Source organism: Tetrapisispora phaffii, chromosome 5 (assembly GCF_000236905.1).
Source record: "Tetrapisispora phaffii CBS 4417 chromosome 5, complete genome".
NCBI classification, from domain to species: domain Eukaryota; kingdom Fungi; phylum Ascomycota; class Saccharomycetes; order Saccharomycetales; family Saccharomycetaceae; genus Tetrapisispora; species Tetrapisispora phaffii.
Window position 1 is genome coordinate 208,045 of NC_016524.1, and position 22,266 is coordinate 230,310.

The 22,266-nt window shown below is 31.2% G+C and overlaps 10 protein-coding genes across 10 annotated transcripts; 6 read left to right on the forward strand and 4 right to left on the reverse strand.

The window, feature by feature from the left end:
- Positions 1 to 4: 4 nt before the first annotated feature.
- Positions 5 to 2,539, reverse strand: SAS3 (histone acetyltransferase; the record flags this gene model as incomplete). Its single annotated transcript, XM_003685582.1, has 1 exon — positions 5 to 2,539. One exon carries the CDS (start codon positions 2,537 to 2,539, stop codon positions 5 to 7), a length of 2,535 nt encoding a protein of 844 aa, XP_003685630.1.
- Positions 2,540 to 3,528: 989 nt separating this feature from the next.
- TPHA0E01030 (uncharacterized protein) lies at positions 3,529 to 5,400 on the reverse strand (the record flags this gene model as incomplete). Its single annotated transcript, XM_003685583.1, has 1 exon — positions 3,529 to 5,400. One exon carries the CDS (start codon positions 5,398 to 5,400, stop codon positions 3,529 to 3,531), a length of 1,872 nt encoding a protein of 623 aa, XP_003685631.1.
- Positions 5,401 to 7,072: 1,672 nt separating this feature from the next.
- Positions 7,073 to 7,345, forward strand: SBH2 (Arf family guanine nucleotide exchange factor SBH2; the record flags this gene model as incomplete). The annotated part of the gene is made up of 1 exon (XM_003685584.1): positions 7,073 to 7,345. One exon carries the CDS (start codon positions 7,073 to 7,075, stop codon positions 7,343 to 7,345), a length of 273 nt encoding a protein of 90 aa, XP_003685632.1.
- A 421-nt stretch (positions 7,346 to 7,766) lies between these two features.
- Positions 7,767 to 9,548, reverse strand: AIM10 (putative proline--tRNA ligase AIM10; the record flags this gene model as incomplete). The annotated part of the gene is made up of 1 exon (XM_003685585.1): positions 7,767 to 9,548. One exon carries the CDS (start codon positions 9,546 to 9,548, stop codon positions 7,767 to 7,769), a length of 1,782 nt encoding a protein of 593 aa, XP_003685633.1.
- Positions 9,549 to 10,314: 766 nt separating this feature from the next.
- TPHA0E01060 (uncharacterized protein) lies at positions 10,315 to 11,652 on the forward strand (the record flags this gene model as incomplete). The annotated part of the gene is made up of 1 exon (XM_003685586.1): positions 10,315 to 11,652. The coding sequence occupies one exon, from the start codon at positions 10,315 to 10,317 to the stop codon at positions 11,650 to 11,652; it is 1,338 nt and encodes a 445-aa protein (XP_003685634.1).
- Positions 11,653 to 12,048: 396 nt separating this feature from the next.
- Positions 12,049 to 13,167, forward strand: TPHA0E01070 (peroxin-13 family protein; the record flags this gene model as incomplete). Its single annotated transcript, XM_003685587.1, has 1 exon — positions 12,049 to 13,167. The coding sequence occupies one exon, from the start codon at positions 12,049 to 12,051 to the stop codon at positions 13,165 to 13,167; it is 1,119 nt and encodes a 372-aa protein (XP_003685635.1).
- Positions 13,168 to 13,677: 510 nt separating this feature from the next.
- Positions 13,678 to 14,832, forward strand: PPE1 (phosphoprotein phosphatase methylesterase 1; the record flags this gene model as incomplete). Its single annotated transcript, XM_003685588.1, has 1 exon — positions 13,678 to 14,832. The coding sequence occupies one exon, from the start codon at positions 13,678 to 13,680 to the stop codon at positions 14,830 to 14,832; it is 1,155 nt and encodes a 384-aa protein (XP_003685636.1).
- A 293-nt stretch (positions 14,833 to 15,125) lies between these two features.
- Positions 15,126 to 18,128, reverse strand: OSH3 (oxysterol-binding protein related protein OSH3; the record flags this gene model as incomplete). The annotated part of the gene is made up of 1 exon (XM_003685589.1): positions 15,126 to 18,128. One exon carries the CDS (start codon positions 18,126 to 18,128, stop codon positions 15,126 to 15,128), a length of 3,003 nt encoding a protein of 1,000 aa, XP_003685637.1.
- A 1,346-nt stretch (positions 18,129 to 19,474) lies between these two features.
- On the forward strand, positions 19,475 to 19,708 carry DAD4 (Dad4p; the record flags this gene model as incomplete). Its single annotated transcript, XM_003685590.1, has 1 exon — positions 19,475 to 19,708. One exon carries the CDS (start codon positions 19,475 to 19,477, stop codon positions 19,706 to 19,708), a length of 234 nt encoding a protein of 77 aa, XP_003685638.1.
- Positions 19,709 to 20,071: 363 nt separating this feature from the next.
- SWA2 (auxilin-like protein SWA2) lies at positions 20,072 to 22,153 on the forward strand (the record flags this gene model as incomplete). The annotated part of the gene is made up of 1 exon (XM_003685591.1): positions 20,072 to 22,153. One exon carries the CDS (start codon positions 20,072 to 20,074, stop codon positions 22,151 to 22,153), a length of 2,082 nt encoding a protein of 693 aa, XP_003685639.1.
- Positions 22,154 to 22,266: the final 113 nt, after the last annotated feature.

Genomic DNA, 22,266 nt, shown 5'->3' on the forward strand with positions numbered 1-22,266 from the left:
ATACTCATCTTCTAGTACGTGTACTCCTTCTTAGTGGAGGTAATTCTAAATTTTCATCCACCGACGATGATAAATCTTGTCGAAGTTTCCTAGATGATCTTCTTAGTGTAACATTAGCAGTGGGCGAAACATACCTCTTTCTTCTTTGTTTTGAAATAGGCTTCAATTCTTCGTATCCATCGTCGTCTTCGTCCTGATCACCGTCATCTTCGTCATCTTCATCTTCTACTTGATATTCAACCTCATCCTCATCATTTCCTTCAACTTCGTCTTCAATATAGACCTCTTCTTCATCGATAATCTCTTCATTATCTAAGACTTCTAAATCAACAGTGCCGTTATCTGATGCTTCTGAATTATTTTTTTGAATTTGAAAAGAATTTTTCTTTAGTAGTTTTGTGTTATTTGGTATAATAGGCTCGATAAATGAAGGAACCCACTTTCCTTGCTGTGAATTTGATAGTTCTATATCGCTTTCACTACGATCCTTAATCCTATCCCATGCTATTTGCTCCATTGATCTTGGATCTGATATATCATCATTCATAAAATTTGATAATAACTTTATGCTCTTATTGAAATGATCCTCAGTCTGAGAGTTTGTGATTATGTCACCATCGTTTGGTTTCGGTGGAGTTTCAATCAGCGAGCCAACCGCATTGATACCGCCAGATGGTCCAAAAAGCATAGGTTTCCAAATTAATTTTTCTGGTCGAATTTCTGGATAATTTTTTTCTTTCCATTGGTTACAAATCTTTTCAATTCTTGTCCAAGAGTCAATCTGGATTCGATAGTTTACTAGCGTATTTTTATCTTTATTTGTCTTAATTGTTTCAGCAGAATTAGTGACTACCACATGTTTGTTCATATATAATACTTGTAACTGCTCCAAACCAATCACTACATCTGTGGGTATCATACCTGTAAAGTCAGATATATCTTCTAAAGTAATACCGATTGGTCTGCAAAAATCTTTGAACCTCTTTTTTAACATAAGTAGCACTTTTGCACATTTGATTTTCCACAAATTTCTATATGACAATAAACCCAAATTTGAAAGAGGTTTTTCTGGAGTTCCCCATTTATATGCTACCTTAGATAATAAGTATGAAAATTCCATTAATAATTGACCGTACCCTTTCCGCTGATAAATCGGTAAAGTTAATATACAACTTAAATTATAATCAGTAGAATTTAACTTTTCTTGGGAAAAATAACCAACAAAATTCCATTTTGGGTTGTTTTCATCACTTTCGTCTAACTCAGTTAAAACATAAAAGATGAATGGTTCGACATCATAATATAATGTTTTTGAATTTAGAAAAAGTTTAGCCAAAAGACACAAATTTTGACAATATACGATGTTTTCTCTTCCATCAACTTCCCAAATTGACAATTTACCATCCCTGTATACCTCATTTCCTGGTGGATGAGCCTGTCGACATTTTGTAATATGTCTAAAATATATAAATCTTGAATTCATATACTTTAAACAATGTTGACATATATATAATAGTTTGTTTTTATTGTATTCCTCTGGATATGGTGCAGAATACCAAGTTTTGATTTCATAACCTGATAAATAAATATATTCTATAGCACTTGATAAGGTGTTACTTAACATATTTTGATTTTGTGTAGTAGAAATTTTCTTTCTCTTATTTCTTTTATTTTCATCAATATCCTCTGCTTTACTATGATTACACATTAAAATGTTCGCATTACAATAAGATGCAGAAAGTGACTGATCTAATATTTCTTTGAATTGTATCCTATCACTTATTGTTGGTGCCGTTCTTGATGTTAAAAAATCCTTTGAATTCGCTATTACTCCTCTGTATGGTAATTCATTAGCATTATCTATTGCGCTTATAAGCGATTCAGCTTGATAAACATCAAAGTCAGTATTTACAGCATCATTATGAAGTTTTGAATTTAACTGTGCTTCAACTTTAGATCTATTTACAATATTTGAAAAATTTAAAAAATTTAATGGATTAAACTTAATCTTTACGCCAGTAATTGTATAATCATTGTTGTCTATTAGATTTGGATTTTTAACATCAGTAATGTAATGTAATTTGTTATTTAAAGAGTTTAATTCTTCCACTGTGCCAGGTAACTCCCACATTTGTTCCACAACATATGGAAGAGTGAATTCATTCACTGGTGATTGTTTAATTGATGTCGTTGTATTTCCTTTTATCCTAGATCTTTGTGTAGCTGAGGACAGACTATCTAATCGTCTTCTATGTTGTTTTCTTCTTGTTAAAGAACTAGTTTTTCTTCTACTGTTACGGCGACTTGGATTTCGACTACCTACATCATCACCTTGTACAATAACATTATGAAATTTTCTTGGAACATAATTAACATTTACAGTAGTATTTCTCTTACTTTTCATTAACTTATTTGGATTTTCTCTTGCAATTTTTGATATTTCAGAATGCACATTATCGTCAATGATCAAACTACGCAATATTGCACTTGCCCTCTTCCTCTTCCTCGTATCATCATTCACCTTACTATCTACCATCATACAATTATAACTGTTAAGAATAATTGGTTTAATATATGGGTAAATAAAGGGAAGTTATTTCTAATAAATTATTTATATATAAGACATGCGCGCTCAATCTCAGATCGATAAATTCTTATAAAACCTATATCTCTTAAATCAATGATCTCTTTGTATTTTTTATATTGTAAAATAAATGAACTTTAGACACCGATATTATATGTATCTCCCAGTATACTTAGTGGTTCACATATAAACTAACCTATCTTTCCCAGTAAATAATTTTAATTGATTGATGTTATTTATTTATTCACCGTGTGTCAAACTTAGCTAGCATGTTCGTAGTTTTTAGGTCAAAGCTGATGCCGATTCAAAATATTGTCTATTATTTATTGTTACCCGGATAGTAAATAATTAGTATGACAAAGAGAAAAAGTGCCAAAAGAACTAACAATGAGACCTATTGTTTCAATTGAGAGCTATCAATTGTTTGAACATCTTTACTAAGCAGGTTTTATATACTCTCTGGACTTCCAGATAGATATATGAGAAGATAGCATATAAATGATCTTCCATTTATAGAGACTATAAGTCTATTTCTAATTGATACAAGCAATTTTAAAGTGAAACGACGTTGAGAAAACAAGTACTTAATATTATCTAGAAGTATAAATGAATAAAAAAACACATAAATACATAAATACATATAAACATATATACAATTGGTTAGGTTATACATAACACGCCACATCATCGTATTCTTGCTTTACTATAAGTTGCCATTTATTCAATTTTTTTTTAAAACTAAACATATAAGTTTGAAATATCTATCATCGGAATGGGGGGTCGTAGCAAATTCATTATCATGACAGTCATTAAAAAAAACAACATTATCTAGAAGATAAAAACGTTAGAATTATTAGTTAATTATTGAAATTATAATTAATAATATTGTAATTATAAAATGTTTTTTTCTTTCTTTTTTTCATTAAAATTCTTTAGTCATTATTTTATAAATCTAAACCGCTTAGAGAGCGACTTAACCCTTCCTCTAAGTTATCATTCACTGTTCCATTGTTATTTTGGTTCAAATTCGAAAAGTGATTCCCCTGAGCAGCTTCATCGATGAAAGATTGAGATGAGTAATTCGAATGGACTGATCCAGATGTATTTTGAGCGATCAATTGTTGAAATGGTTGTTGAGATGGATCCTGTAATTGAGAGGACAACAAAGTAGACGAATTTCCAAGCGAATTGTTACTGTAAAAAGATGGAACTCTTTGCAAATTCGAAGTGGGCGATTGAGCCTGGTTGTTTGCAGGCGACAATGTTTGATTTCTCAATAAAGCATTCATTTGTTTCATAGCATTATTGTTTGAAGAGTAACCTGATGGGATTCGAGAAGAACTGGACGGATTTTGTTGTCTGATGAATGGCTGTTGCATTGACAATTCCAGATTTTGAAGAGAAGATTGTTGAGTCTGGGTAGCATTATTGTTCTGTGGTTGAGCAACAGATAATTGGGATTGGCTTCCAGTCTTCGATAGAGTTTGAGAAGAGTTTGAACCAAAAATACCAGCATAATTATTAATAGCAGGAGAAGAGTTAAAACTGTTTTTATTATTAGTAGGGGTATTTATACTAGCAACTGGTGCATTGTTACTTGCAGCAGCAGTTGCAGCATGTGCTTGTAACAAACTTGTGTAAGATAACGATTGGTGAAGTGAACCACCAGTGGAACTTGGTTGTAGTGGATGAACTGAACCAATTAAATCAGCTTGACCTTGCATATTTAAATGAGATTGCAAATTTCCTGGGTCTAATATTTTCCTTCTAACGATAATGAAGGAAACATCGTAAGCAGTAACTAAGCCTAAAAAGGAACATAAAACGTTGATAATACGTTTATAGTTTGCTGACAAACCTATTGGATAGGCAAGCTCATAATAAACCTTCTCTCGTTCTTTAAATAATAATAATTGAGAATAAATTTCCAAGGTATCAGGATCATTAAAATCTAATTGTTGAGGCGGAAGAGGTAACGCCGTAGATGAAGGTAATGGTGGGTAAAATCTTTCTGTAGTGTTAACTTGGTTTCCATACAAAGAAGAATTTGTATTTTGATTAACAAGGTATTGAGAAGATTGATTTTGCTGATTTAGTAAATTGGTAGAACTGTTGGTATTCAATAAATTATTTTTGTTTCCGGCACCACTCGCATTACCATTGTTACTACCAACAAAAGTTGAAAAAAGTTGAATAGAAGATTGAGAATTGAGATTTCCATTATATAGGGATGTACTACTATTCATGTTGTTCAATCCAGTTCTACTCAACGATTGTAAGGATAAATGTGAATTAGAGTTTAGTAAACTATGTTGTTCCTCTAACTGACCTCTCTTTTCACGCTTCTCACGTTCAATTCTGTCCCTTTCCATTTGAGGTAACATTTTTTTGTATTCAACTCTTAATTTTCTACCGCCGATTTCTTCACCATTTAATACATCGATCACTTTGGTAGTTTCATCTGTTGATTGAAAATTAGCAAAAGCTAAACCTCTAAATACACCATTATCAAAATGGTAATTAAATGCGTAAGGTAAAGGTAAACCTTTTTTCTCAATAAATTCCAATAATTGTTCCTTTTTGATAGCAAATGGAATATTTTTTATAACGATAGCTGTTGGGATAACATCATCATCGTCATCATCTTCATTGGCTAATTTATCGTCTTGATCTCTAGGAAGTGTGTTGTCATTGTATAGTACTTTAGAACTGTTATTCGATGGAGAGGTTTTAGGCCCTATATCTGGAAGAGATACATCGACGATGTTATCAGAATATGACATAGCAAACTCAGGTGTACCCTCGTCAATGACCATCTAGATATTATGATTTAAATGACTGGATCCTTGGGAGTCCGTCACTGATGAATAATCCAGATTAATGAAGTGGAAAAATAATCTATTATTTTCTCTCTCTCTTTCTCTTTTTCAGTCTCCCTCTAATGCTAGCTTTAAAATACGTTCAACTATTAAAATAGAATCTGTTATATATGAATTTAAAGTTTCCACAGTTATGTGTTTTAAATTTTTCAGATTTCAGAATAAGAAAAAGTTTAAAAAAGTTAAATGGAATAAACTTCTGGGAAAAAAGAAATAACGAACACTGCACAAGAAAAAGTTTCTGCGTTAATTTAGTTATATTGGTGTTTTCTTGGAAATAACCAAATGGTTTTAGGTTAGGAATTATTGAACAGTACAATTACACCATTTGATCTTCTGCAACTGAACAACTAATTATTATCAATTCAAATTTAAAGATATGTACCATGCAATAACAAATTAAACTGTTTCCAATATTGTATAATAATCTTTCACGGCCCTGTAACATAGCGTTGTTGTATATTATCATGTACTCAATCAATTTGTGTAGACTTTTGTATGCATGGAAAAACTCCGAGCAACGGTATGTTTTTCCCGTTCTATGGTTTTCAAGGCGCATACGCAAAATCACACATTTAGTAGTTTGTGCGTATTAATATTTCTGATGTGTAGAACCTAATCAATGAAAATACATGAAAGGATAGTTAGTATTTGTAAGTTAATAATTAAAAATTCACATCGAATTGGTTACAAATTCATATCAGTAAGCATGAAACATCTCTGGGAGAAAAAAATAAGAAACCAAACCTATAAATAGAGAGAGCATATCAATTCGTACATAAATAGTATGCATTCATGGTACCTTAACCCACCTCTGCGTATACGCCTGTTAGATGTAGTATAAACTAATCATGATTGTATAGAGAGAGAGAGCGAGAGAGAGCGTTTGTGTGAGTGCATGTGTGTGATTCGTTTCCTTATTATTGACATACATATATTGATTCCGGATTTTCAAATACTTCTTCTGCAACATATAACACATCAGTGTACACCCTCTTGCTAATAGTATCATTACCAATCCAAAATTATCCTGATATCACTACCTTTATAAATGGTGCAAGTTTGCCAAAGTTCCATCATAACCACCTCTAATACCGTGACCGTTACAAAAAATACCCATTGTACATTTCTAAACCTAAGCATTACCTTATTCATCTGTTATCAGTTGTAAACACTTGTTATTATCCGTATATAAATGTGTGTTTAATGGTAGAACTAATTTAGCCGCTCATGTATATATATACTTTATATATGGCAGTTACGCCTAAATCATCTATCTGTCCTGGTTCACCCGGACCAGATGTAATCACCTGTTACGACTCGCAGTTGCTCGCTCTCTATAGATATTGACATTCTAAAGAAAGCCAATTTATGAAATAACATATAATACAATAAATATTTAGTAACAAACGGTAAAGAACTTCAACCATGAATGAATGATTGTTGACTTTTCTTCAAGTATATTAATATTTGATTAAGTTACATAGTTGATAATCAATTGTCCTTATTTGTTACAAAAAGAAACTTAAAAATTTATTTTCCTCGTATTTATCGTTGGATTATAGAAAACCAAAACTATAAGCAAATATAAAATATACAAATAGACGCAATGGTCGCTACTCCTCCTCCTCCAGGTGGTCAACGTATATTGAGAAGAAGAAGACAAGTGCAAAGCTCCAAGGAAAAAAAAGCCAAGCAAACTCCAACATCTGCTAGAAGTGCTGGTTTCGGTGGTTCTTCTGGTTCTATTTTAAAAGTCTTCACTGAAGAAGCCAATGCTTTCAGAATTGATTCTTTAATTGTTTTGTTTTTAGCTTTTGGATTTGTTCTCTCTGTATTTGGTTTACATATCGTTAACAAGATGTCTGGTAGATTATATTAGATCGTCATATCTGCTCACAGTATGTTTTTTCTTTACAAAAGACTCGCATATATTATTTAATGTCTGACGGAATGGAAAAATCTGGCCAGAGGAAATGATTTTGGGCATTGTATACATAAATTATCATATATCAAAAAATACCAAATACATAATGCATTGATATAATTCATAGAAGGCCATAATACTTATGTGCAATCGGTAGTTGCCTATCTAAACATCTATCTACCTATCAATCTATATATACCTTGTATACTTTAACGTTTACGTAAAATTATAATGAACTTTCCATTTTGTGCTTCAATAAAAATATATGTACATATATATATTTGTGATATTTATTTATCCTTTTATTGCTTTATTTGCAAGGAATAAAACACACTCGCGTATGCGTCATATAATGATGTTAAATGTACCACGTATATTATAAGTCTTTTATTAAAAATTCCAGGACGTTTTCCAGATTCTTTATGTCCACAACATGTTTTTCAATGTCTCCATTGGAATCTACTAAAAAACTCCATCCATACTCATCTTTATATTGAGCATATTTCTGTTTCCAACTCTCTTCTCCTGACCATCTCCTTCCCCTGACTTCAATTTCCACATTTGGCCAATTGTTAGGTCCTGCAATCACAATTAATGGAATACCTATTAGTTGTGATAATTGGATCTTTTGGCCTAAGCTTATTTTCTCATTGAATGAATTTAAAACTTCATTATTAAACTGTGCTGAATTTTCTAACTCTTTTTTCAATATATCTATCTTCTGATTTATAATATTTTCTCCCTTTGAAGCAACCGGTGTGCAGAAGCTGACTTTATAAGGGCTAATTGATGCGGGCCATCTAAATCCCTTGTTATCTTTTGATATTTCTGCAATAGCGCCAAATAATCTACTGATACCTATTCCGTAGCATCCCATTTCAATAAAATTAGTGTTTTTATTATTTGCATCTGAGAACGTTGCACCTAATGCTTTTGTATACTTCGTGCCTAGGTGGAATGTATGTCCCACTTCGATACTGCGAGCACTTTTCAAAATACCTTCTTCACATGCACCACATTCTTCATTTTCCATTGCATCAACTATTGAAATATTATCAATGTGTGCAAAATTTTGTTTAGAATAATGTTTGAGCGGAAAATCAGGGAAGTCAGAGGTATGATCCAGTCTACAGTCCATCACTCTTATGACCCTCGCAAACATAGGTTCTGGTTTATGTTCATGGAATTTTTTTAAGATTTCATCATTATTGAGATTCTTAGTTAGCGTCATATCTATATCCTTCTCTACAGCCTTGCTTGCCAAGTAGATATTTAAATTTCTACTCTTTGGATAGTAAAATGCTATTAAAGTACTATTATCTTTAGATAGGGAATATTTTACACTGACGTCTTTCACTGCTTTATTATCATTTGTTGGAAATGATTCGCATCTTTCAATATTAAAAGATTCATGACATTGATCACAGGTTAGTAATAGATCTTCGCCTTTGTTATGTTTATAATGATATTCTTTGCTCAAATCCCCACCAATATCACCCGATTCCGCCCATGCACTAGTATATGGAATTTTTATTTCTTTAAAAATGTTGCTGTAAGCTGTGTTCATTTCTTCAAAAATCTTCAAAGCTTCGGTCTTATTAGAACTGAAGGAATATGCATCCTTCATTAAGAATTCTCTACTTCTTAATGAGCCACCACGAGGTCTCTTCTCATCTCTATATTTCCTTGTCATTTGATAAACCGTGATAGGCATATCCTTATAACTTGTTATATAATTGTTCATTAAAGTTGTAATATCTTCTTCACAGGTAGGTGATAAACAGTAGTCAGCACCTCTCGAGTCTCTCAATTTAAATAACTCCGTGTTGGACCATCTATTTGTCTTCATCCAGACATCTTTTGGAGATAAAGAACTTAATGATACCTCAACAGCTCCAATATCTCTCATATGAGTATGAACAATATTTTCAATTTTCCTCAAAGATTTCAACCCTAATGGTAACCATTGTAATATTCCACTTCTAACTTGTTTAACAAACCCAAGTTCTTGCAACAATTCACTACTAGGTAAGGTTTCTACATCATGTTTATCTAATTTCTTCTTACTGTGAAATATATGTGTATTTCTCACGGATCTTTGGTTAACAACCAATTGATACCATAGTTTAACATTTGAAGACCTCATTCCATAGAGCATAGAGTACCGCTGGTACAGATTCAGTTTCAGTACTATTTATATCTCCTTATACAGTTTCTATATATTATACTTAAATAACCCTTGTGTGTTTAAACAATCGTCATTTTTATATTAGTTCGCGCTCTATTTCTTTTGTAGCTTCCCCACATTCAATTTAAGAGGTCTATGATTAAGGCATAAAATAATAATAATCATTATAGATTCAATCGGTAATATATTGTAATAAAGATAACTCGATTATAGTTATAATAAATATAATGTGCTCTGAGACTATTATTTAGGTTCCATTGATATCCAATGCAAAACATAGATTAAACAATTTCATTATTTTTTACATATAGCATGTATATAGGTAGGAATTATTTGTAATTTTTATACTTTTAATGTCACTTCCACATAAAGATTCGATTATCTTTTGAAATGATATAAGGTCACAAAAGTTATTCATTATAATTTTTTTAATGTTGGCATGTAAAGATTTAAATATTTGAAGATTAATAGTAATTGAATGTAATCTTTTTTTTAACTAATTGCTTTATTTGATAATATTTATTTATTCTGGTATCACATACATAATTCATTGGACTATTTTGTTTATTGCTAAGAATTTTAAAAATAGTATTGGTATCATATATATATATATACACATATATATTAATAGATAATTGAGCACAGCATTATAAGCTCAAACTGATGCATGATAGGCTGTTTAAACTTGTAGAGGTTTTGATTTAATTTTATTTATGAATTCAGGCATACGACGACTATGGCTAATGGTTACTCTACAAATAAAATTGGACTCAATGGAGGACAACCTTCGAATAACGTCCAATCAGTTAGAAAAAAATCAAATTCAAATATAAACTCCTTAAAAACTGACCATGAGACGACCAGAGAATCAAAAGCGTGTGTAGAATTTAAGACATCGTTATCAAAATTATCCCATCTTACAAGAGAGCGAAATTTACGACAGTCTCAATTAGAATGTAATATGCAAACGTTTAAGACATCTGGTGTTGATTTCTTAAAGGATCTTTTTAAAGTGAAGCACCGAACAATTAACTTTAATAACAAATTTACACATGTCAATAATAAAAATAATAACTTCAATAACAATATGAAAATGAATAATAAGTCTAAGAATAATACAAATTCAGCTACATCTTTAATTTCACCCATTTTAACTGAAGTACTACATCAAAAGAAAATTAACAATACTCCAATATCATTCTTTGATTCATTGTGGAATATAACCGATGATAACATAAACAATACAGAATTTAAAAGCAACATTTTTAGTAAAAAAGATGATACACAGAAATTACCAATATACAACAGCGCATTCGAGGGTCCAAAACAAGGTTTTTCGTTTTCACCTACATCGCCCACCACCACTTTGATACATTCAGAACTAGATGATTTTTATGAACATGATAATATAACCTTTATAGACAAGTTAAAATTATCTAACCAAGAAGAAGAAAAATATAGTCGAACGACAGTACAGAAAAATTATGAAACTCAGGCTTTACTGAACAGAATACAGTCATTGGAAAATGAGATTGAGTACATTAGAGTGGAAGGAAATGGATTACTAGATATGACACACCAATTAGAAGATAATATTTACGATACATTGTATCAACGAGATAACGACAGCTCAAATTTATATCTAGATAATGATTATAGACATGTGGATCATAGACAACTGGGCCGAAAAATAAATGAGTTATCTTGGAAATTGAGTGTATATAAAGACCGTATTACGAAATACGCAAACGATTTCAATGAATCAGACAAATGTAATTTAATGAATGATATTATGAATATTTCGAAGCACAGTCATCAGAAATTGGAAAAAATAACTAACGATGAACTAAAACTAATTGAAGAATCACTAAGTTCAGACTCAGATAGAGAAGTGAATAGCTACTCGAACAGTATTTCAATGAATGAGGTAACTTATAATTATAATACAGATAAATTATTTGAGTTCCACACTAAAAGGCTGACATGCGACGCAAATACAAGATTTGATCTCCATAATACTCAAAAGACTGGATTTAACATTAAGCTCAAAATAAAAAAACAATATTCAAATTAAAAATATTTAATAATGTTTAGCGTAAATATATTCTTATTACCAGTAGACATGAACTATTTAGGATGTTATTGGTTCTCATTTATTACAATTTTTTGTATAATTATCTTAAAGTTTCTAGTACTTCATGTTCATTTTTGATGCAAAGCTTGAAAAATGAAAAAAATAAAGTACCTTGGAAGTAATAACGAAAGATGGATTTGCTACCCATGACTTAAATATTAATGCTTTGGAAACACTAACGAGGTTTATAGTGATGATCGATAAAGGAACATTATGTGATGCTCAAGTACATTCATAAAAACGATTATGCATCTTAATCCGATCACGAAGTAATTAAACAGAGGACTAAAAAACGTCTCTTAGCATTAATTTGTATTCGAGAGAACTTTTCAAGTTATGACAAGTGTTACTGGCGAGTCTCTTAGAAGGAAGCCATGGGAAGAGGGAGTATCTGGTGATAATGTGATACAACATTTACCAGAAAATCGTAAGGACAATGGATACACAGAGTATGATAATACAGATGTAGGACCAATCATTGCAAATAATAGCACAGGACCCTTAAATCCTGGTTTTGTGATCGGTAGCATGAACTCAATGAATCCACCATATAACAATAATGTCGGCTTAAGCAATTATAATAGCCCATTTTCAAATAATAATGGATATTTTACTAATGATGGCTACGGGATGGATTACAGATCCCTTAATGGTTCAAGGTATGGAGGAATGTATAGCCACTCATATAGTTATCCATATAATAATACCTCACAACAAAATAATATAACCGAATCTACCCAAGCCACCTTTCGATTATTGGAAAATATTGTGGGAACGTTCACTAGTTTTGCTCAAATGTTAGAATCTACATATATGGCTACGCATAATTCATTTTTTTCACTGATATCTGTGGCAGAACAATTTGGAATGCTTAAAGAAACATTTGCTTCTGCATTTGATATATTTAAAATAAGAAAGTTGCTCCGAAAAATACGATCAGTCTTGCTCAATGGCAAACTCGAGCATGGTACTATAACGGCAACTTGTATTACATCAGATGAGGACAATAATTTTGAGCTTCCATCAAAACAGTACGAACTAGATGATATTTCTAATGAAAATAATGATGAAAAGATTAAATACCAGGAGTATAAAAAAGATATTTTAACTAGTAGCATCCCTTTAAGACCATTTATGTATACTATAGTAGCATTGATAGCGATTCCAATCCTTATTAAACGACATATCAATCTGAAGCAGCTCAATTATATAAAGTCACTAAAAGACTCTGATTTCAAAAAAATTAATGGCTTCGCAATACTTAAATATGATTACATTCCTGAGGATCTTAGGTTAGGGTATACCCTAAAGAAAAACGATATAGTTTCAATTGTTGAAGGATACTTATCAGATAATGGAATTTCTAACTGGTTGAAAATTAAAAACAAAGAAGGTAAAGTTGGCCTAATTCCAAACAAATATGTGGACCTTTTGAAAAGTTCGAACATGGTATGAAGAATTAGATATTTCACATTATTACTAAATCAAACATTTATACATAAACCGTTAATTGACTTAAATAATAGCATAGTTACTGTCTATCTTGTTGTAGATATATAAAGTATATTTTAAAGTATAATTAAGAAAAATATATTTGCCAAAGATGGCAATAAGCCCATTTTAATTTACAAATTTTTTTCAAAGGATCAAAAATCAAATGTGTTAATAATTATACTATATTGAATATACAAACATCCAAAACATTGATATCGTTACTCCATGTTAATGATATTCCCTTATAAATAATTCATTACTTCGATATCACTCTCGCGGAAGTTATGCTACATCTCTTAGTAACAAAAATTTCGAGATATCCAAATAACTCATTCTCCTTTACAAATTGAATGTTAGGAATTAAAAGAGACCAGTTCATGGTTCATGTGTGAATGATATAATATATATTGACAGGATGTTACTACACGATACAATAAAAGATATCATATAAATTAAACATCATTGAGAAACATGAGTGACGACGTTCGCAGAAAATTGCTACTAAAATATTTGGGTAATATTGATGATCTAAATGACGATAATCAAGATGAGAACGACACACCTAACAATATTAGTCCGTTGAAATCATTTACTAAGTTAAATGCAACCGATGAGAATTTTGCATTAGAAGATAAATCTTTGCCTAACTTCTTTCCAGAAGATCTGCCTTCTTGGAAAGAATATTTTGATTTTAATAACATCTTCGTAAATAAAAAAAGAAATATAAAGATCAATTTTTACTATAAACTACCTTTAAAAATGGATAGTCTTTCAATACCAATTTTTATCTTGCATCATGGGGCAGGATCTTCAGCATTAACTTTTGCAACTTTGGCTAGAGATATTTTTATAAAGTTAGAGGGTAGGTGTGCAATTATGGCATTCGATGCTAGGGGACATGGTAAAACTGAACCTCTGGCTCCAAAAACACAACTAGAATACAATTTGAATGATTTCACTGACGATTTCACATCACTGATAGAGGCCTTCAACAGAAATTATTTACAAGACATCACAGAAGAAAAAAAGTCATTTATACTAGTAGGTCACTCCTTAGGAGGTTCTATATGCACATTTGCATATTCAAAACTAATTCCAAATATACAGAAACAGATCGTCGGTATTACTATGCTAGATATAGTTGAAGAAGCAGCCATTTTTGCCCTTGATAATGTTCAAGATTTCTTGCATAGGACACCTAGCATGTTTAATAGTTTTGATGAAGCTATTAGATGGAGTGTTAAAAATAATATGCCACAATCGAAGGAAAGTGCAGAAATATCAGTTCCAGCATTATTTAGGATGACGAAAAATGGGAAAGTAGCTAGATTATCTAATTTACAAGATTTTAAAAAGTTCTGGAATACTTGGTTTGTAAATTTATCTCATGAATTTGTCTCTCTTCCTACTTGTAAATTGTTAATTTTGGCAGGAAATGATAACCTAGATAAACAACTGATTGTTGGACAGATGCAAGGTAAATACCAACTAGTTGTATTCCAAGATTCGGGCCATTTTATTCAAGAAGATGCATCAGTGAAAACTGCAATAACCTTAATTGAATTTTGGAAAAGGAATGACAATAAAACAGTAGTAATCAAATCGAATTGGGGAGTTAAATCTTAGAATGTAGATGGATATATATGAATATATATAAATATAGAGATAAGAGGGTATTGTTTTTACAGAAGATATAAGCTGGAATATTACCACTCTTAAAATTAACAGCAATAGTTTTGGTTCTTAGCTAAACATTTAAAAAAGTTTGTTTCCTTAGAAAACAAAATAACTTTAAAAGATTATATTGAAAGTATTGTCATCTAATAAAATGTCATTATATTCTTATTTAATTAAAGATGACTAAATTAAATTTTAATGTATAAATATATTCAGATATGAATCTATAAATGTAATTAATATTACCACAATGCGTCAATACCACTCCAATCTCCGCGCTTACGTCTTTCCCAATAACTGTCTTCTCCTTGAATGAAAGCCCATTCTTTTTCTGATATCTTCTTAAAGAATTTAGGTTTAACATCGTTCCTATCAGTTCTCCTATCACGTTGTATTTTCTCCAATTCCAGCTTTAAAGTTTCAGCCTTATCTAATTCACCATTTTCGTAGGCTCTCATGTCTGGTCTTAATCTTGAATCAGTCGGAGGTAAAAATCCTTCTTCTATAGTAGTAATTTCATTTAGATTCGCAGCAAACTTTGTAAAGCCATATTTTTTCTTAGAATCAGAAAGTAGTTCTTCAACCTTCCATAAAAATTCATTGCTTCTTTTATCAACCAACGATTCGGTCCACTTACCAGTAATAGTTTCTTTTGAGTAATTTGGATCCTTCGATGAAGGAACAATAGTAGCAGTCAATTCTTCAGATCTGCCTCCAAACATACTAGAACCCCGGAAAAGAACTTTTGCATAACCACCTTTTGAAGATAGAATTTTAAATTCATTTATAGGTTCAATATATTTTTCACCTGCAAGCAAGTTCTTTAGCATAGCAGTAGGTTGGGCCCATTCTAACACTTCACCGGAATTTTTTAATTCAAGCTTCACAATACCTTCATTATTTAACTCAACAGACTTACCCCAAAAGGTTTGAACAGGAGAAACAGTATAGTTGCATTCCCAATCTTTATGTTCTACATGGAAAACAAATATTTGAGGCTTATGTGATACTTTCTCTGAGATTAACCTAAATTGTTTTGTATCACTAATATACTCAAATGTTTCACCTAACAATGGATTGAATGGTTTTCTTAGCACTCTGGTTTTATCTCTATAAATAGATAATGCTGATACTGCAAATGCAGATACAATAGATAAGGGTTGAAACGTAGAATCTGTTGTTGATATATTGGAAAGAATGTCTGCATATTCAAAAGATTCTGCTAATGTTTGTAAAATAGAATGAGGTTCATTTGCACTAATGGGCATAGCCACTGAGCTTAAATCTTTACCGACATTTTTCCTTAGAAATGATAATAAACTTGGGGGAGAGGTAGAGGATATGGATATGTCATTACGACGATTAATTTTTTTTTTCAAGGGCAGAGGGTACAAATTATCTTCTGAATTAATGCTATCTTTCTTTTGTGAGGACCCCACAGCATTGAAAGAGAATAACTCGGAGTGTTCCCTAATCGAGTCCTCATCACTTAAAGAATCCTGGTTATATTTATTTACATCAGTGTCCTCGTCCTCGTCCTCCTCATCATCTTCGTCTTCATCATCACCATATTTCGAATTATGCTTTGTTAAATCTGTACTCTTAATTGGTATCTCATGATCCATTTCTATTTGTTCATCAGGCAACATAATAACTCTATTACCAATATCTTCGGCATCAAAAAATACGTCATCGCTAAAAGCTGAAATTGCTGATAACTTATCTAGAGAAACTGAGGATTTATTTGTTTCGATAGAGGATCTTCTTTGAATAGTCTCATTGAAATTTAAGTCATGGTCACGGATATCTTCTACCAACTTGTTAACTAAACTTTCTATTTTCTGTATGTCTTGGAATAGATTATTGGTTTTATCTTTATTTGAGATTTTAGGATCATTATCTTTTATCTTTACGTATAATTTTGAATCATTCTTGCATTTTCCTAACCTGTCTTTTATTTCTGTTACCTGTTTCCATAGTAAATTATCCCGTACAATGGACGCTTGATTCAGAGCTCTCTCATGTTTTATATTTTGGTTCCTCAATCTTGTATTGAACTCACATCTTTCATAATCATGCAAATCAGAAACCTTTTCAGTTCTCGAGTCTCTCTTCGATGCATCTCTCATCGTAATATCAGTCTGTTTCTTTTCATTTTCAAAACAAGACTGGAATGCAGTGACCCATGCTTCCCAAGAGGTCAAAGAGGTGGCTTTCAAAGCCCAAATTTCCATACCCGAATCTATTATAATTAGTTTATCCTTTTTATTCGCACTGACTGTCGATAAGTTCACCAAAATTTCACCTCTGAATGATTGATTATGATCGTTCATATAATATGACAATGTTCCATATTTGAAGTCCAGTGAAAAAAATCTTTTTTTAAAACCCTGTAATCTTTTTCTCCTCTTCTTTAATAAATAACCTTGTAGATATCTTCCTTGACCAACTGTGATGGCTATTTCCGAATTTAAAGTTGATCCTGCCTGATTCAAAGTTTGTTTCCCCGTTAAACTGGTGCGAGAATCTATTGGAATGACTGGAGAGCTAATAGGAACAAATTTCTCTTTTTTAACTGATTGTAATGACATATTAAACAAAATTTTCTTCTTAATATTTTTTGACAGCGTATTATTGAATACAAATATAAAATAGAAATCCTTATTTGTCGATTTCGTTACCACTTTAATACTATCTTGAACTAAAAAATTCCCTTGAACATGACCAATATTTTTAACTAACGTATAACCTTCTTTGGTTAATTTTTCACTTAATGACAATGTTTTTGACTGATGCGTAATGTTATTTAAACTTAATGATCTACGAGGTCTTGATGCATTGCTTTGATTCAATTCGTTTAAACTTGAGTTACTATCATTGTTACTGAAAGCACTGACTGTCGACCCACTATGATCTCTTGAACTTATATTATTATTATCTGATGGTTTATGTATGCTATCGTCTTTTTTAACTTGGGAGGAGTTCGTAGTAGGAGTAATAGGTTTATTGTATGCATCCTTTATATCATTAATGATATGAATGTTCGGGTTCGACATATTACCACTTATGTGTTCATTATATATATTGCCTTGTTCATTATCCTCATTGTTATTTGTAACCTTTTTGTAGATACTTACATCAATTGATTTTTTCAATGGTTTAATTTGGTAATTGATAACGTCATTTACTGAACATTTTAACCAACGAACAACGAACGATCGATTTTGGATATCAATTGATTCCATCTTGCGTAGGAATTATATATCTATTGTTTCTTTTTCAAAAAGCACACAAACAAAACAAATAATTCGACACAATATTTTCTGCAATTTATACAATTCTTGATCTATTTTGGATGCAACTAGATAACATTCAATAACTTCGACCTCGATGTATACAGAGTCATGCGCTGAACTTTATGCCAATGTAAGAGTGTTTTATTTTGTGTTAAACCAGTTAAGCACCATTAGCAACTCAACAGTAATGAAATACATATTTTTTTATATAAAGATAAACATACAAAGTTATGTTATTTTAAAGATGCAATTATAACATTTAGATATAATCTGATTCCGATATTGCGATTACTAGTAACGCCTTATAGAATTAAGCGAACACACTCAAAAATGCGATGAGAGAATAAAGTTATGCGTACGCATTTCTCATCTCAAATACATATATAAAAATAAATATACATAACATATACATACATATACATTACTATGTACCCATGATAACATATGCATAATTTATAGTTATCTGTTTGCCTTTTCACATGTCATAAAATGCTGCATATATGATCCACTAAGCAAGAGACATAGCAACCTACAAGACATCTGTTATTATGATAACATTGAGTAATTTTGAGTTCAATAATATAGAAGAGTGCCCATACAATGAAAGTTAAGCCATTTACCACTAACTATCTTTATTCTAAGCCAACACAAAAGTTACCAGAATTACAAAAATTACGACTTATTTCACTCTCTTTGCTTCGAGAGTGCAAAAATTAGAGAGAACCAAAAGAAGAAAACACACCACAAACATGAAAATTTCGAAATATTTATCGAAATTTAAAATCCAGATCTCATCTCTGGAAAAAGGACATCCTACTTCCGCGGTTCCGTTTCTCGTATTAAAATTATGTTAACTATGGGAAAAAGCAAATATCTGTAATAGAACACCAAAAAGTATTGCAATTTTACTCAATTTAAGATTCATGAGATTTCGAGACTCGAGAAATTATATTAATAAATTCTCCATTACCTTTTTAGTCGATGTAATATGAAAAACACAAAAAAGTGGAACATTTCGTATTCGCTATTACCTTCCTTTAAAAAAGAACAAGTTACGTTATTGGGTTACCCGGGTTGGAAATTCAGTTGTGTTGTGTTTGTGATCTGAACTAATACTACGCTAAAGTAAATATACATAATTTAAAATACGCGTAGATAATATATGCATATATACATATATATATATATATATATATATATAGAGGTGTTAACACACAACTATAGTCGAGCAAAATAGTTACAGATATATTTGATCCTTCTTGCTAGATCAATCAATTACCACAACAGTATATACAATGGCGGGCGAAGAAATGAATAATCCTTATGAGCAAGAACAGATTAATATTTTAGATAGAATTATAAAGAATATAGAACGACTAAATCAAAAGTGTCACTATTTTGAATACAACTTTAATAGATATAAATCAAAAAATAAAAATTTAGAAATAATGGGTAAACTTTCAGAGAATTATAATAATAATTTACAGTTCAATTTAGAGGCTTCAGGAAAGAGAAATGGACCACTTTGATTATGTCTAAATCATATATGTATATCACTACAAAACCCTTTGCATCAATAGCCAAATATATATTTTAGGCATTTTAATATAATGTTGTATATATACTTTAATACTCTTTGCATACTTATATATTCACGGCTGTTTATGTAATAATCAGATGAGCATTCCTAAATATGATGCTTCTCTATCGGAAATTGTAAGGCCCGAATTTTTCGAATCAGTATACCTTCTATAAATTAAAACTGAAAATTAATTATATATTAAAGGAATCGCTTGAATGCTATAGTTTATTATTGAATACACAATATGTAATTTCTTGCTTATTGGTAAATACCCTCTTTCAAAAATAACCAAAATAGTTTTGATTGAACAATGGCGGACCCTTTTGCTGATTTATTGACATCGTTCAAGACAGGGCCAAATGAGAGGGAAAATTCAGGGACAGCGCAATCTAATACCACCAGTAGAAATCTCTCAATGAATGAATTATTGAATAGTAGCTCCAATGTTAAAAATTCAAATCTAGATGTATTGCAACCAAAGGCAAAGAACGTCGACATGTTGAATAAGAGCACCTCTGTACCATCTAATGTTATAAACAACAACAAGAATTTATTGGATGATTTCGACGATCTGTTTGGTCCTTCAAAACCATCTGTAACTACGAATACGTTTAAAGGAACAGATCAGGGCGAGAGGGACGATTTAGATGATATAATGGACATGTTTGATTTCACACCTTCTCCATCTCACTGCAATCAAGAAGTGATGCCTTCAAAGACAAATGCAGAGGCTCAGTCTAGCTCCAAAAACGAAGTTATCGTCGATGAGGTCAAAGATATGGAAATAGCGAAACTGATGTCATTGGGATTATCAATAGATGAAGCTATCAAATCGTTCGAACACGGAATCCTTTATGATACAGTTGCTTCAAGACAACAAGCTGCACAAAGATTTTCAAGTTCATCAAATAGAAGAGGAACTCCTATTGCAAACTCAGGAACAAATAATTCATCAGGAGGTGGTCTTTTTTCAAGCATAATAGGTAAAAGTAAACAATTAATAGACGATTGGACTGTAAACCATGATGAAGATGATAGGTTGTTTAGAAATACCGATTTTAGCTCTAGTACGCATAGAGGTTATTCTAATTCTGAAAATTCTACATCTAATTCTAGAAACTCTACATCTAATTCTAGAAACTCTACATCTTATTCTAGAAACTCTATGTCTAATTCTCTGTCTAACTCAATCAGTATAAGTGATAGCATAGAACATGGAATAACTCATAAACAGAAATCTCCTGCCGATTTAACTTCAAATGAACTCGAAGGTGATTTGTTAGATAGTTTTGAAGAAAACATAGTAATTGGAGAATCTTTTACGAACATTCCACCACGTATTACTGAAAGACAAAAACCTAATGATGAAAGAATACAAGATAACACATTACTAGATTTTGGAAATGAAGATTTAAGTAGCCCCGCCAATGTTTCCATATCATCATCAGGGCAAGAATGTATCCCGGTTATCTCTATCAATCAAATCGAATTATCAGGTTATAATGAATTTAAAGATCGTGGTACTGAGTACTTTAAGAAAGGTGATTACGTATCTGCTACCGAACAATACGAGAAATCTTTAAATAGTTTATCAAAATTGCATCCTTTAAGGATAATTGCGTCTTCCAATTTGCTTGCATCTCTTCTTAAAACAGGTGACTATACGTCAATGATAACAATATCCACTTCTGCTCTTGATCTTTTTCCAAAAGAAAGCAAATTATGGGATAATGTTATTCAAAACTCAGAACCCTCCAAAACTTATAAGGAAATATGGTCCAAGTTAGTAGCAAGACGTGCAGAAGCCTTTGAATTTATAGAAAACTATCAACAAGCATATGATTCATATCAACTTTTAATTGAAAATAATATATTTAATGAAAAGATTATGGCTGGTAAGTTAAGGTGCCAGAAAGTATTGAACCCAGAGACACACAATAAACCTCTCAAAAAACTAGTTGCTACAACAGCTGAAACCAAGACTTCGCAAACAAAAAACATTGTCAATACTCAATCAACTTCCTCAGGAAATTTAAAGAAAATCCAAGAACAAAATAAAAGAACTGAGAAATATGAAGAAGAAAAGGAAGCCCTATATGATGTAGTTGAACAAAAAGTCAATGCATGGATTGCCGGAAAAGATGATGATATTCGTCACTTATTAAGTAGATTACAAAGAATAATAACGTGGACTCAATGGAATGAGGTTGCAAGTTCTGACTTAGTTATGCCAAAGAAAGTTAAAATAACATACCTGAAAGCTGTTGCCAAAACACATCCGGATAAATTACCAAGTAATCTTGACACTGAATCCAGAATGTTAGCAGAAAATATATTTAGCATCTTGAGTAAAAATTGGGAAAAATTTAAAGTAGACAATAATATAAGTTAGTATATGATACCACTACAAATCCAGAATCTACTTGAACTTAAAATATAAACTCTAACTATGTTTTTGTAGTAATATAATAAAATATAAGATTTTTTATTTATTAATATTAAAGT